Source organism: Diadema antillarum, unplaced genomic scaffold (assembly GCF_040938485.1).
Source record: "Diadema antillarum isolate AM-2024a unplaced genomic scaffold, OU_Dant_1.0 seq00001189_RagTag, whole genome shotgun sequence".
NCBI lineage: Eukaryota > Metazoa > Echinodermata > Echinoidea > Diadematoida > Diadematidae > Diadema > Diadema antillarum.
This window is the reverse complement of record NW_027271987.1, coordinates 1,023,666-1,036,866: the sequence shown is the minus strand read 5'-3', so window position 1 is coordinate 1,036,866 and position 13,201 is coordinate 1,023,666. Positions and strand designations below refer to the sequence as shown.

The following is a 13,201-nucleotide window of genomic DNA, read 5'->3' as shown; positions in this document are numbered from 1 at the left end:
GTATCACTTCCAGAGATGTTAAAACCTTGAATACTTTACTCAACATTCCAGGACCAGTGAGACCAACATCACGGAGCAGACGCGGCTGCGGGAGAGTCTGGAGGAGGAGGTGATGGGAGCGTCCCAGAGGATGCAGGAGATTGAGTCAGAGATGACGTCCATCGTGGAGCAGCTTGGAGAAGCCAAAGTGGACAAACACGAGAGTGCTCGCCATCACAAGAAGGCAGAACTTATCGACAACCTCAAGAGGCTCTTCAATGGCGTGGTGAGGAACTAGTCTCCAAGTTGATGGTCTAGCCCTTTCAGATGGAAACTTTATCTTTCCAAGGCAGTAGAGACAGTTATACAGCATGATGTTTTGTGCTTTGTGCGTGATGAAGGTGCATCGCTGATTGTGATATAAGACATGTCAATGAAGGATACAGAAAGAGTCTCAGTTGATGCATCATTGCATACTTAAAGGTAGAAATGATTGAAATCAGAGGCAAAATTTTATGAAGTTAGAGGGCAAAGAAGTCTGGGTCCTCGACAGAAGTGGTCCAGATCTGCATGTAAATGGGACAGAAATGAGATATTAACATCCAGACGTGGTTTTCAATATATGTATGTGAACATCCCTAGGCATACTGATGATGTTGCCCAACTGAAACTAAACAAGAGCTTCCTGAACTTCCTGAAGATCATATCAAGATCTACCAATTTTGGTATGCATTTGTGGGATAATGTTTAACCAGTGCATTTTCCCCAGTTACAAAGAAAATGATATGCAATTAGCCTTTTGTTGTTAATACATATTATCCTGCTTTGTTTGAGGAGTTCATTTTCTTTTTCATGTGCTGGAAGAAATGTAAGTATTAAGTCGATACCGCACAAGTCGAATAAATGCCTAAGTCAAAGGTCTTTTGAAGTCATCTTCTATTTATATTCTATAGATTTTAGTCCCTCATAAGTTGAATTTTCTCTTAGTTGAAGCTATTTCTCCAGTCCAAATAGATTCGACGTAGGCAAGGTTGACTGTATACAATATTTCTGTGTTTAGCTGTGAAAAAAAAATGCACACCATTGGGCCTCCTTGACATCCTATGCAGTATGGGCGTCTGATTGACCTCTGTGAACCAAGCCAGAAGAAATACCAGATAGCAGTCACCAAGGTGCTGGGTAAGAACATGGACGCCATCATTGTGGATTCAGAGAAGACGGCCAGAGACTGTATCCAGTACATGAAGGAGCAGCGATCTGATCCTGAGACATTTCTCCCCCTGGATTTCATTGAAGTGAAGCCCATTAATGAGAAGCTGAGGTGTGTGATTCAAATCTCATGTTCTATGCAGCTTAATATCATGTCATATAGCAGGGCTGCACACTAACCCACTGTTGCCTACTGGTCCAACCTGTCTCTGTTGGACCAATAGATACCCAGTTTTTCCATTTTTTTTTTTACTGGTCGGAACCTTAAATTCACTGGTCGGAACCTTAAATTCACTGGTCGGAACCTTAAATTCACTGGTCCTGTACTTTTTTTTTCAACTGGCCCACACAGTTTTATTTATTTTTCATTTTTTATTTATTTTTTACCAGTCATGTCGGATCAGTAAATTTGGCAATTCCTGAAAAATTACTGGTCCAACAGTGATTTTTACCGGTCTGGGAACATTGGATTGGTGCCAGTGTTAAGCGTTGCGTGTAGGCACATATCGGCATGGAATGAAAAGTTAAGTGTATTTGAAAAAAACAGGGAAAAAAAGCAATTTGTAAGTCAATAAATACCTACAAAGTGTAGCTGGATTTTTCCGACGTGAAGCTTGTTTAAAATGAAGCTTGATTTTGAAAAAATTAAGATGTTTAGCAGAAAGTCTGATTTCGCTGACTTGAAGTCATTTAACAAGAATCTATGGCCAAGAGTCACATTGGTATGTTCTTTGCTTATTTATGTTGGGTAGGCACAGGTTTGCTTGAATTAAGAAGATTAAAATCTAAGCTTGACAGTAAATATAGTCAGCTATGTGTGAGACAATGGGTCAGTTAAGAAACATAATGAAAAGAGAAAAAAATCAGGTTGAATTATTATAGGGGCATTTTACAGAAAAAGATACCAAGTTTAAAGAATTGAAATACAGCAGCCATATGCACATAATTACGTTATTAACTGTTGGTCAGTGACGTAAGTTCATATCAACTTTAATGATACATTTGAATTAGGTGATATTTGCGTATATGTTTATTTGTGCTATTACTTCAAGTTGTCCACTTTGAAACACATTGCCATTATCCTGTAGACACATGAATTCATGAGATTAACCCTAATCAGGCTGGGCTTTTTTGGCTATGCTATATCTGGGGGGGGGCAGATTCCGCCCCCCCTTCAGATCTCGCGTATGGAACGCGTGATTGCGCCGAAAATCGGCACACGCGACGCCCGCGACGTATACTATCAAAATGTATGGTTGCTTTCTCTGAAAAATTTTTCTTATATTTTATATTAATTAATTATTGTGATTTATGCATGAAATCAGTTTGGGGCTCTAAATCACTTATTAATGCTCTAATTAAGCTAATTTCTTTGTAAAAATGTTTCTTGTATCATTTTCCTGAGACATAGGATAAAAAAAAATCTGTATCGAAATTAATTTCTTATGTATTTGATTTTTTTTAAATTTCTTATGTATTTCTTTGTTTTTCGACCTTTTGTTTTTGTTTGTTTTTTGGCCAAAATTTGTCACAGACATGTTTCGAAGCTTTATTATGCTAAAATAAATTAATTTCGTCCATTCTAAGTCAAGATATGAATTTTTATGTGAATTAATTGAAAAAACACAATTTGCATTGGATTTGTACACAAAATCATGTTTTGGAGCAATTTTGGGGTTGACAAATTTTTTTCGAACGGGCGTCACATCAAAACGGTACGCGCGGGCGCAACAATTTTGGTCTCAAAAGTTGCGCGATACTTCAAAGAAAAAAGTCATGAAACATCGCGGCGGGAGCTTATCGCGCTGCGATAACCCTGATTAGGGTTAAAGTCGCGTGAATTAATTGAATTCTTGTTGATTTATTCCATGTACACAGAGACATCCGCGACCCTCGAGGGGTGAAGCTTGTGATAGATGTGATCCGCTATGAGCCGCCCAATGTCAAGAAAGCCCTGATGTATGCTTGTGGCAATGCTCTCGTTTGCGAGACGGTTGAAGATGCTCGCACCATCGCCTTTGGCCGCCATGAGAGACACAAGGCTGTAGCTCTAGATGGAACCATGTTCCAGAAATCTGGAATCATATCTGGAGGTGCAAGGTAAAACTTCAACAAGTTTTCTCTCACACCTCTTTGGAAAACACCTGTACGGTGAAAGTGAAATCAATCTTCAATCTACTTACGTCATATTGTAAACAAGCAGATATTGATGTGTGGTTTGTTTGACATAGAGTCTGGATAGTGATGTTAGCCTTTGAGTATAAATCATGCCTTACTTGATGAATGTCCAATGTTTTATTTTATGATATTTCATACCATATTGCTGTTAAAATTATTATATAGAATTACAGTGATTTCAGCATATATACCTATGTGTACACTTCATTCAGCAATTCTTGTGTGTTCTCTACCATCTCCAACTTATGTTGAGGAGGGGGGCGGGAATTTAGTGTTCATTTAAAAGTCTGCCTTTAAAAGGGCTTTATAAAGTTTGCCTAATGTTGTGTTTTTTTCTGTCACCAGTGACCTGAAGGCGAAAGCCCGTCGCTGGGACGAGAAATCTCTGAACAGTCTGAAGCAAAGGAAGCAGGAGCTGACGACAGACTTGAAGGAGCTGCAGAAAACCAAGCGAAAGGAGTCCGAGCTCAACAACATCCGCTCCCAGATCAGTGGCTTGGAGACCAGACTCAAGTACTCCATCAATGACCGAGACAACACTGTAAGTCAGCTGCTTGTATTGATGGTGATGATGATAATGATGATGATGATGATGATAATGATTATGATGATGATCAACAGCATTGTATAGTGCCATATATATCTGTTTAAGAAACATTCAAAGGCACAGACTCCTCCAAGAGAGTTAGCAGTTGAATGCCTTGTGAAAAAGTTCCAGTTTGTCAATTTCACAGAGAAAAGACAGGAGGGAGTTCCCTAGGCTAGGAGCTATAGAGGATAGAGGAAAATGCGTAGTCACGTGTTGACATGAATGAAGCAAAGTAATGGTGGCAAGAGCATGTACGGGACAAGAAAACATCAGGGTAGTTCTCAATCAATCAAAGATTTTGCTTTTAAGTGGCCTGTAGGTTTACCAGAGCTTATGATTGTTTTAGCTTAAATGAAGAACTTTCAGTAAATCAATTTAAAGATGTTAGTAATTTGCTATTCAGTCATGGATATTACTTCAATCTAATCTGTAGGTTTACTGTAATGTGTGTGTGTACATGTTGCATTTTTTTGTGTGTGTGTGTACTTACGTCTTTAAACATCAGAAATCCTGATATATTTTGTGATTTTAATGCAGCAAGTTGTGATGGGGGGGGGGTCAAATGTTGCGTTCTCTGGATACAAGTGACATTTATGCTATAAGAATTGAAATTCAAAATGACAAAGAAATCAGTTTATCAAAATCTGATGTTAGGGTGTGTAACAGGACTGCATATTTTTTGTGTTAAAAATACAATGGTACAAGTTCAGTCCTAGTAGGTAATGTCTCTTGAATTTCTTCCACTTTTTCCCCTTAAATATGTATGTAGCTTAGTTTTACTCCTTGTTTCACCACAATCTGCAGAAAAAGCCAGTCAAAAGAATTGTAATCGTGTGTGATCCCCCACCGCTTGTATATTATGTATGTAATTCAAGCCTGGCTAGGTATAGCTGTGAAAGTTTATTTTGTTTTGAAACTGATGTTATTTTGTTCTTTCCCTCCTCAGCTTCCAGGATTTGTATATGATGTTTATGATGGTTTCGATTTTTCATCTTGCAGGAAAAGAAGATCCTTGCCAACAATGACAAAGCCATCCAGAAACTGATGCAGGACTTGGAAGGATTTGATGTAAGTTGTTTTTTTCTGTCACCAGTGACCTGAAGGCGAAAGCCCGTCGCTGGGACGAGAAATCTCTGAACAGTCTGAAGCAAAGGAAGCAGGAGCTGACGACAGACTTGAAGGAGCTGCAGAAAACCAAGCGAGAGACGATCATGACCTGGATGTCTTTTGCATGTTTTTAATGCATTATGTCTGGCTGATTTGAAGTCCTTCTCAGTTTTGCTTCAGTGGCTGTTGTGTAGCATTATCTTATTTAGAGTGTATGACTGTGCATCAGCATACATGAACACAGTCATATAATGTGACACAAAACCTTTTTAGTAAAAGATGATTTTTTTTTTTCAGTACTCTGTTGTTGTTTTGTTTTGTTTTTTCAGTTTGCAAGACTTTGTTGTGAAGTGCTTCATACAGTTCAGATTTAAGAAAAGAAAATGGTATATAATCTCTTTGCAATGTGAATGATGTACACTATTTCTGGAGGCACATCATGTTAAACCTATAAACTCATTTTAAATATCTCCATGAGTACCATAATTTTAAAAAAAAGCAAAATAAAAGATGACCAAATTTCATTGTAGGAAATAGGATTGCATGTGCCTTATCTGTCCCTTTCAGTCATATACTACCTTGGCAACCACTGTAAGCATAGTATTGACCGGGATTTCAATACTTGCATCTTATTGATGATACCAATTTCCATGACATTGACATAGTTGTCTGATATAGACTTTGATTCATATACTACACTCTATACTTGACTTTGTACCCTTTTCAAAATGCAAGATGATCTTTAATCAACACCAGACACTAATTTGCTTGTTTCTTCATATGTAGCCTCGAATGAGTGCCATAGAGGAGCAGATTGCCCAGCGAGCCGAGCTCATCAAGGCCAAGACGGTCTCCATGAACAGGGTGGAGGATGAGGTCTTTTCCAACTTCTGCGCCCAGATAGGCGTGGCCAACATCCGGCAGTATGAGGAGAAGGAGCTGCGGCAGCAGCAGGAGAGAGCCAAGAAACGGCTGGAGTTTGAGAACCAGAAGTCTCGTCTGGTCAACCAGCTGGAGTACGAGAGGTCCAGGGACACGGAAGGTGAGGCAGACTCACTCCGGACACTGGGTGACCATTGGTTGACATCTAAGAGTCCTCTAAGGCCGAGCTTCTCTACCCTTTTTTAACCTGAGGCGGCTTGGCTCCTGCAGTTTTTCTGTTTTGTTTTTTTTTCAGACTCAGTTAGATTGAATACCAACTTTATTATTTCATTTTTGGCCCACAATGGAGCCCACCGGTTGATAAGCACTGCTCTAGGGAACCTGTACTGAACCACTTGTCACATTGTCATTACTGTCTGTGCAAAATGTTCAGAGTACTGTGTTTGATATGGTAGATGCTACCATGTTAGAAATAGTGAGTTTGAAACCTGCATGTTGTAGCTTGCCATTCGGTCAGATAGTTATCATGTCCAAGGAAATTTCTGGAACACTTGGTATTGTTCATCTTGGATGAAAGTCGTGAACATTGTACTGAAGTATGATCTGGGTCACATTTCATAAAACTTATTAACAGTAACAACTGCCACATTTCTATGACAAATGTACTCTCAGCCAATCAGATGCAAGAATTTTAGTAGCTTATAACAACTATCGCAACTTGTTTTTGATGACAAGTTTTATGAAATGGGGGCCCAGGCCTAGGTCATGCATATATCTGGAAAATTAAGATAGGCACAATCTTCGTTGGTACATGATGATTTGCAGTAGCAGCACAGACATACACTCTGATGAACCTGGAAGTGTAACATGCCCTCTTCCTGAAATCACTTGTGTCTCCCTAACACTTTACTTTAATTAAAACCTACAGCCAACGTAACCAAGTGGACCAAGGAGGTGGCTCGCGATGAGAAGGATCTGGAAAAACTCAAGAAGGAGGAAAATAAGCAGATGAAGGTGAGTTTTTTGAGAGACCCATCCCAAGGAGGGAATGAAGCACCACGTGCAATCAGTTAGGGTTTTTATGAGATATAGGGGCTGAGACAGTGATTTCCACCACTCTGTAAATACCTTGTCTTTAGTTTTAGCAAAAAGTGTCGCATGTTTTTCCTTGTCCACACTGTTCATGAATGTCAGTAATAGGTGTGTGAATAAATTTTGCAGACCTCACAAACTGATGGGAACACTCATTGGCTGAAAGTTGTCACCATGGCAACCATGTTAGAGATAACTAAGACAAAAACAAATTGCACTTCATAACCCTTGTATCATGTAATTGATTTGTATTCACAAGTACCTTACTTTGTTCATTGAAAGGATTGAAATTCACTGAAAGGATTCTGTCTTGAGTTGTCTTTGTTGACAATTTTGTCCTTGTATTTCACCTTTTTTCTATTCATCGGCTTGTTTGTGGATTCAAATCTCTTCTCATCAGATCATTGACGAAGAGACAGAGTCAATGACAAAGCTGAAGTTTTCCAAGACAACAAAGAAATCGCAAATCGATGACAAGAATGCCGAGGTGGAGGAGATTCGGAAACAGCTCATCTCTTGCAACAAAGAAATCACAGGTATTGCCATTCACAGTCTACTCATAAGAAAATATATATTTTGTAGCTCTATGTGAGTGGTGATTTCAAAATTGGTTAACTACAAGATCTTCTGTTTCTTTGTATATTTCCTAAACTCTGTTTGGACATCTGAATTGCTGTGAATAGTCCATTTTTGATAATGAAACAGCTCAAAATTTGATATCAAGTATCTGTCTAATAGATTTATGAAATTGCTATTGAGGCAGGGTCTTTTCTGTGTTACACATTCCGAGGGTCCCTGTGTCTTGCATTGATGTGTTAATCTCCTTCTTGCGTGAGGGGCTTTGTCATGTGCAAAAGATTGCAGATTTAATGACTGAATGCACAAAGGCATCTAGCAGACTCAAACATAACATGTTTTCAAGGGTTGAGATTCAGAATGATTGATGGCATGTCTCAGCTAAAATGTTCTAACTTCATGCTGTTCTCTCACAATAAAAACAGCAACAAAAAGAGTTGCTTCAATCTGTTTACTGTAAAAGTGGAAATTTTCGCGATGTTGAGATTTTCGCACATTTCGCGCAACCATTTTTTTGCGTGCCATATGTTCCATTCGTTGATGTCTTGATTCCGCGTAATTAAAAACAAGCGAAACTCCTCTTACCCGGCCAAGCGCGAAAAATTAGTCGCGCGAAAATATCAATTTTTACAGTACTCTTTGACAGAAGAGCCTATATGTGCAGTAAGTGATATATCTGTATTCTAAACTAAAAACCTGGGAATATCTTTGGAAAAAAAATCAGAAGATATTAACATGACTGGGATCTGTAGGTTTGCGCCCTATGAATGAACATAGTGGAAGCGTGTTTTGATATCACTAGTGACAATCCGTGAAGATAACCATGTCCTAATGGTTCTGTTGTGTGTTTGATTCGATGAATGCAGCCGTGCAGAAGCAGATGACAGCGACCGAGACGAAGCTGGAACAGAAAAAGGCGGATCGTCACAGCCACCTCAAAGCCTGTAAGATGGAGGACATCAAACTACCCATGAAGAGGGGAAATATGGACGATATTTCAGAAGAAGCCGAGGTATGACGCTGAGTTCAACGACACCAGAAACCGAACAACAAGAACTAATTGCAACTAGTATATAGTGGTCTTTAGATAGTTTTAGGAATGAGTAATGTATTGCTTGCATTATGTAAAAAAGTTTGATGCTTCGTTTGCTGTATGTACTGAAGAAATGGTTTTGCTTGGGAAAAAAGAAAAAATCTGACAGGAGTTTATAATTCTTCTTCTTTTGTGCAAGACAAGAATGATCCACAAAAGAAGCCATCTCCTCTAGCCAATGACTTTGCCATACTTATTTCAGAGCTGCCACTTCTCCCTGATTCTTCAGGAGTCTCCCTGAAACTTGGAATATCTCTTTCAGTCTGGTTAACAGAATCTAAAAGCCTTCATCATTTGGATTTTTTCCACCTATTTAGATGTGCATAACATACAAGTATATCCCGAACTGTTTTTGGCAAGCCTGTAAATAGCTAGTGTAATGATGAATGTTCGGTTGATTGATGTATCACCATCCCTCTGAGTGAAGTTGTTGTGTTTGCACAGTGGCATTGCGTAAAGGTGACATCATACTCTGTGGTTTGTGTTGTTTCAGCCGTCCAGCAGCCAGCGAGACTCGGAGGATGTTGAGAGTACGGGGATGACCGGTATGGACAGCATGAGTAGCCAAGGAGCTAAGTCCATCTACGCCCGGGAGGCCAACATCATCATCAATTACCGACGACTCAGCCACAGCCTCAGAGAGGTAAGATCTCACAAACATTCAACTCCCCTGCTTCAGTCGCAAACTTCAGGGGCCTGTTGCATAAAACTTTTTACCTGAGAAAAGTCGTATCACTTTTGAACAGAACTTTTCATGTGTTAAGAGTCAATAGCAGAATCATACTAACCTGGGTTTCAGTTCATACCAGAGATTTTCCTTGGGTAAAAAGATTTATGCAGCAGTCCCCAGGTGTTCAAAGTGCTTTGATATATTTTTGCAATCAGGAGGTGGAAATTGGGAAATCTTAACTCCTTGTGATCTCACAATTACGTGACAGCAGATGTGCCATCAAAGTGTGAAAAGAATAAGTCAAGTGACCAAGATTTAGATTTTTTTTTTAAATGATAAAGCAAAAACATTCAAAGCCAAGAAGGGATCATACTTGAAATATCTGGTAAAGTACATCTTGTATTGAGTGTCGTGCAGTGTTCAACAGGTGGGAGCAGTTTTGATCAGTGTGTGATTGACCGCATTAGATTGACTGGTAAAAAGAAATGGCTCTCTAAGCTGTTTAAGATGTAAACTGTTCAATTTTCTGTATTGTTAAATATCCAGAATATTCTATCAGACTTGTTCTTTAGTAGATCCTAATATACTGTATAGTATATTTTTGGATACAATGCTGTTTACATAACAACATTTTTTGAAGAAGCATTTTCTTATTGTTTGGTTTGCGTTACATGTGATGAGTTGATTACTTGCTGGGTATTAAAGCATGATTGATGTTGAAAGCACATGCTTTTATGTTTTCTCTTCCTAGCTTGAGGGAAGTGAGATCAAGGAAGAAGGAGACAAGCTTGCCTCTGGGATTTCAAGCATGGAGGCCACCCTGCAGCGAATCGCAGCACCAAACATGAAGGCCATGGAAAAGTGAGAACTACTTTCACTGCATGCTTTGAGTGAAGTCCAAATTGTATAAGGATAGATTTAATAGACAATTTACTTTGACTTTGAGAAAATTACCCCCATGTCAAAGTTTGAGTAATGTTGAAGTAAAGTCATGTTTATCCAGTGTGACGTCATCCTGTTGTTGATGGTAGACAGCCATTTGTCACCTCTCAGTAACTTGCATGCCCACTCCATGTTTAGGTGGGGTTAGTCCAGATTCCGGACTCTTTTTATGATATTTGTATTCAAGCTGCTAAACCTAAATGTACACATCAAGTCAAATGATGGTGGAATACTAAGTACCTGTCAGCCCAGAGAAAAAGAGACCCCAGACCAAGTGCTCCTCAGCTTTCAATTTTGCCTCCGAATATTGAGGGAGTGAATGTGCGAATTACAAGTGCATGAACTTTGGGCCTCGGTTATCAGCTGAGAGCAATCAGCCTGGACTTTTTTTTTCATTCTTGGGATCCCACCATCAGTGGACTTGACATGTACAGTGAGATAGCAGCTGCTGCAGCAAGTAAAATAAATCAGAAAAAGAGTCCAGAATCCAGACTTAGTGGGGTTGGATAAATAATTGAAAATCAGTCGAACAGAATGGTGGAACTTTCATAAATATCAGATATAGCAGAAGAAAGTTATGGAAGTATCTTCTCGTTTAATGAAACAGTGAAATTAATCACAAGCTCGTATGTACATTAGATGAGGTAATCATGTCCAAGGCTCACAAATAAAGTTATCATTGCCATTTTCTTACCTTCAAGATTGGATGGTGTGAAGGAACGATTCCAGTCCACCACAGAGGATTTTGAGGCCGCCAGGAAGCGAGCCAAGAAGGCCAAGCAGCAGTTTGAAATCATCCGCAAGCAGCGCTACGAACGCTTCAACACCTGCTTTGAGCACATCTCAAACCGCATTGATGACATCTACAAGGTGAGATACTGAACTCCTGTCATAGCTATAGATGGTGGAATGTGTGCTTAAATCAGGCTTGCTGTAAGATACAATACCTTACCCATTACATTATACAACACCTAAACAGAATGTAACTATCCGATTGGTCGATTGCCCATCACATGACATTCAGTTAAAAGTACCATCGCAGGCTGTGGCTGTCAGCTGTGGAATTTTGTTTGAGCAAAATTGGATGACGCATGTTTGCCATTGCACGGCTCTGATATCACACTGAACAAACATTTGCCGTGCACGCTCAACAATTACAAGCGTGCTTACAAGCGTATACTTTTGTCACTCTTTTTGTAAACAACTTCAACAGATCAGTTTCACGTATGTACGAACATACATACACTTGAAGGCTTACTCTGACTGCTGCTACTCATTGCCATCATCACAAAAATGGTTGCCATTTCTGTGCTAAATTCAAGAATCATGTGTGGACTACATCTGTTGCCATCTGAGGTGTTTAAAACAAATAGTGTATAGTCTTTACTCATCCAGTGGAACAAGATTTCATACTTGGTGAAAGATGAGGTGCTTTTTTCAACTCGGCTTCAAGCGCCTCTATCTTTCACATTGTGTAAAATTTTGTTCCATCACACTCATGACCATTCATTAACTGTATACTAACATATTTTTCTCAGCACATGAGCATTGTCACATTTTGATTGCCTTGTATCTTGCACAGAGATATTTTTGAAAGAATGTACTCAGAAGTGATTTTGTGCACCCTGTCTTCCAGCCTGCATGTTTTCTTGAGAAAGTGAATCATAATTTCAGAGTGTTTCCTTTGGCAAAGGCCTTCTGTATGCACTGTATATATGGGGCATTTGTGTTCATTGTCCTGTCAATCTAGATCAAGTCAGTGGTTGTTTCCTTCAGGTTCTATACCATTTCAATTTATAGGTCCCATTTTTGTGTGGCATATACAATATACAAAATGTGATAGTTTGGTTGTGACACGATTTGGTGTGTGTGTTGAAAGATGGCTAATGTTAATGGATTTGTAGGAGTATGTATTTGGATGCAAATATTTTGTTTCAGTTTTGTTTTGTTTTTTTCAGATTGATTCAATCAAATAGTTTGTTTCTTTTAATGTTTTGTGTTACGTTTTTCTGTCATCACATTTGTAACAAGGAAAACACTCTAAGAGTACAAACCTCTGCCAAGCAGCTAGTTTCCACCCAATACACACATGCTGAAAATCATCTAATTTCCCACTATAGAAGCTTTTTATGCCTCCGCCAACGAAGTAGCTGGAGGCATTATGTTTTCGGGTCGTCCGTCCGTCCGTCCGTACGTACGTACGTCCGTCCCGTTTTGTTTTTGTCGATATCTCAAGAACCGTGTGGTGGTGTCCGTCTGTCCGTCCGTACGTACGTCCGTCCCGTTTTGTTTTTGTCGATATCTCAAGAACCGTGTGGTGGTTTTACATCAAACTTGGTATGAGGGTATATCCTGGGGGGATAATACTTTGTTTTGATTTTAGGGTCACAGGGTCAAAGGTCAAAGGTCACAGGTTATTTTGTGAAAAAAAAGGTTGAAAGTTCATGTTTTTCTCCATATCTCGCAAATGGTTCAAGGTATCTTCATGGAACTTAGTATATATGCTTGTTCCAATTGGCAGTAATTATCTAGGGAAGTTGGGGGTCACGGTTCAAAGGTCAGGGGTCAAAGGTCAAGGTCAACTCCTCAAAATATCACTACTTTCCTTATATTTATGCAATGCCTGAAGGGTTTTTTTTTTTTTAACTTGATGTATGCATGTATTACCCGATATATATTCTGTGGGAAGTTTCTTGCCAAAAGGTCAAAGGTCAAAAGGTCAAGTGAAAGTGTTGAATTGCACTTTTTCCTCCATATCTCAAAAGTAACTCAAGGTATCATCATGAAACTTACATATTTATGCATGTTCAACCTAACAGTGATTCTCTTTGGAACTGTGAGGTCAAAGGTCAAAGGCCAGGTTTAGATAATGCTATTTTCCCAT

The 13,201-nt window shown here is 39.2% G+C and overlaps 1 protein-coding gene across 1 annotated transcript in view; it reads left to right on the top strand.

Moving 5' to 3' along the window:
- The window catches only part of LOC139744584 (structural maintenance of chromosomes protein 1A-like), a 48,219-nt gene that overhangs the window by 15,350 nt on the left and 19,668 nt on the right, over positions 1–13,201 (top strand). Inside the window, exons 10-21 of the mRNA XM_071655018.1 lie at positions 52–265; positions 1,089–1,300; positions 3,067–3,288; positions 3,712–3,907; positions 4,955–5,023; positions 5,849–6,104; positions 6,873–6,958; positions 7,437–7,572; positions 8,479–8,624; positions 9,199–9,348; positions 10,127–10,236; positions 11,019–11,187. Coding sequence (XP_071511119.1) covers positions 52–265; positions 1,089–1,300; positions 3,067–3,288; positions 3,712–3,907; positions 4,955–5,023; positions 5,849–6,104; positions 6,873–6,958; positions 7,437–7,572; positions 8,479–8,624; positions 9,199–9,348; positions 10,127–10,236; positions 11,019–11,187 — 1,966 coding nt within the window. The remainder of the gene's footprint in view (positions 1–51; positions 266–1,088; positions 1,301–3,066; positions 3,289–3,711; positions 3,908–4,954; positions 5,024–5,848; positions 6,105–6,872; positions 6,959–7,436; positions 7,573–8,478; positions 8,625–9,198; positions 9,349–10,126; positions 10,237–11,018; positions 11,188–13,201) is intronic.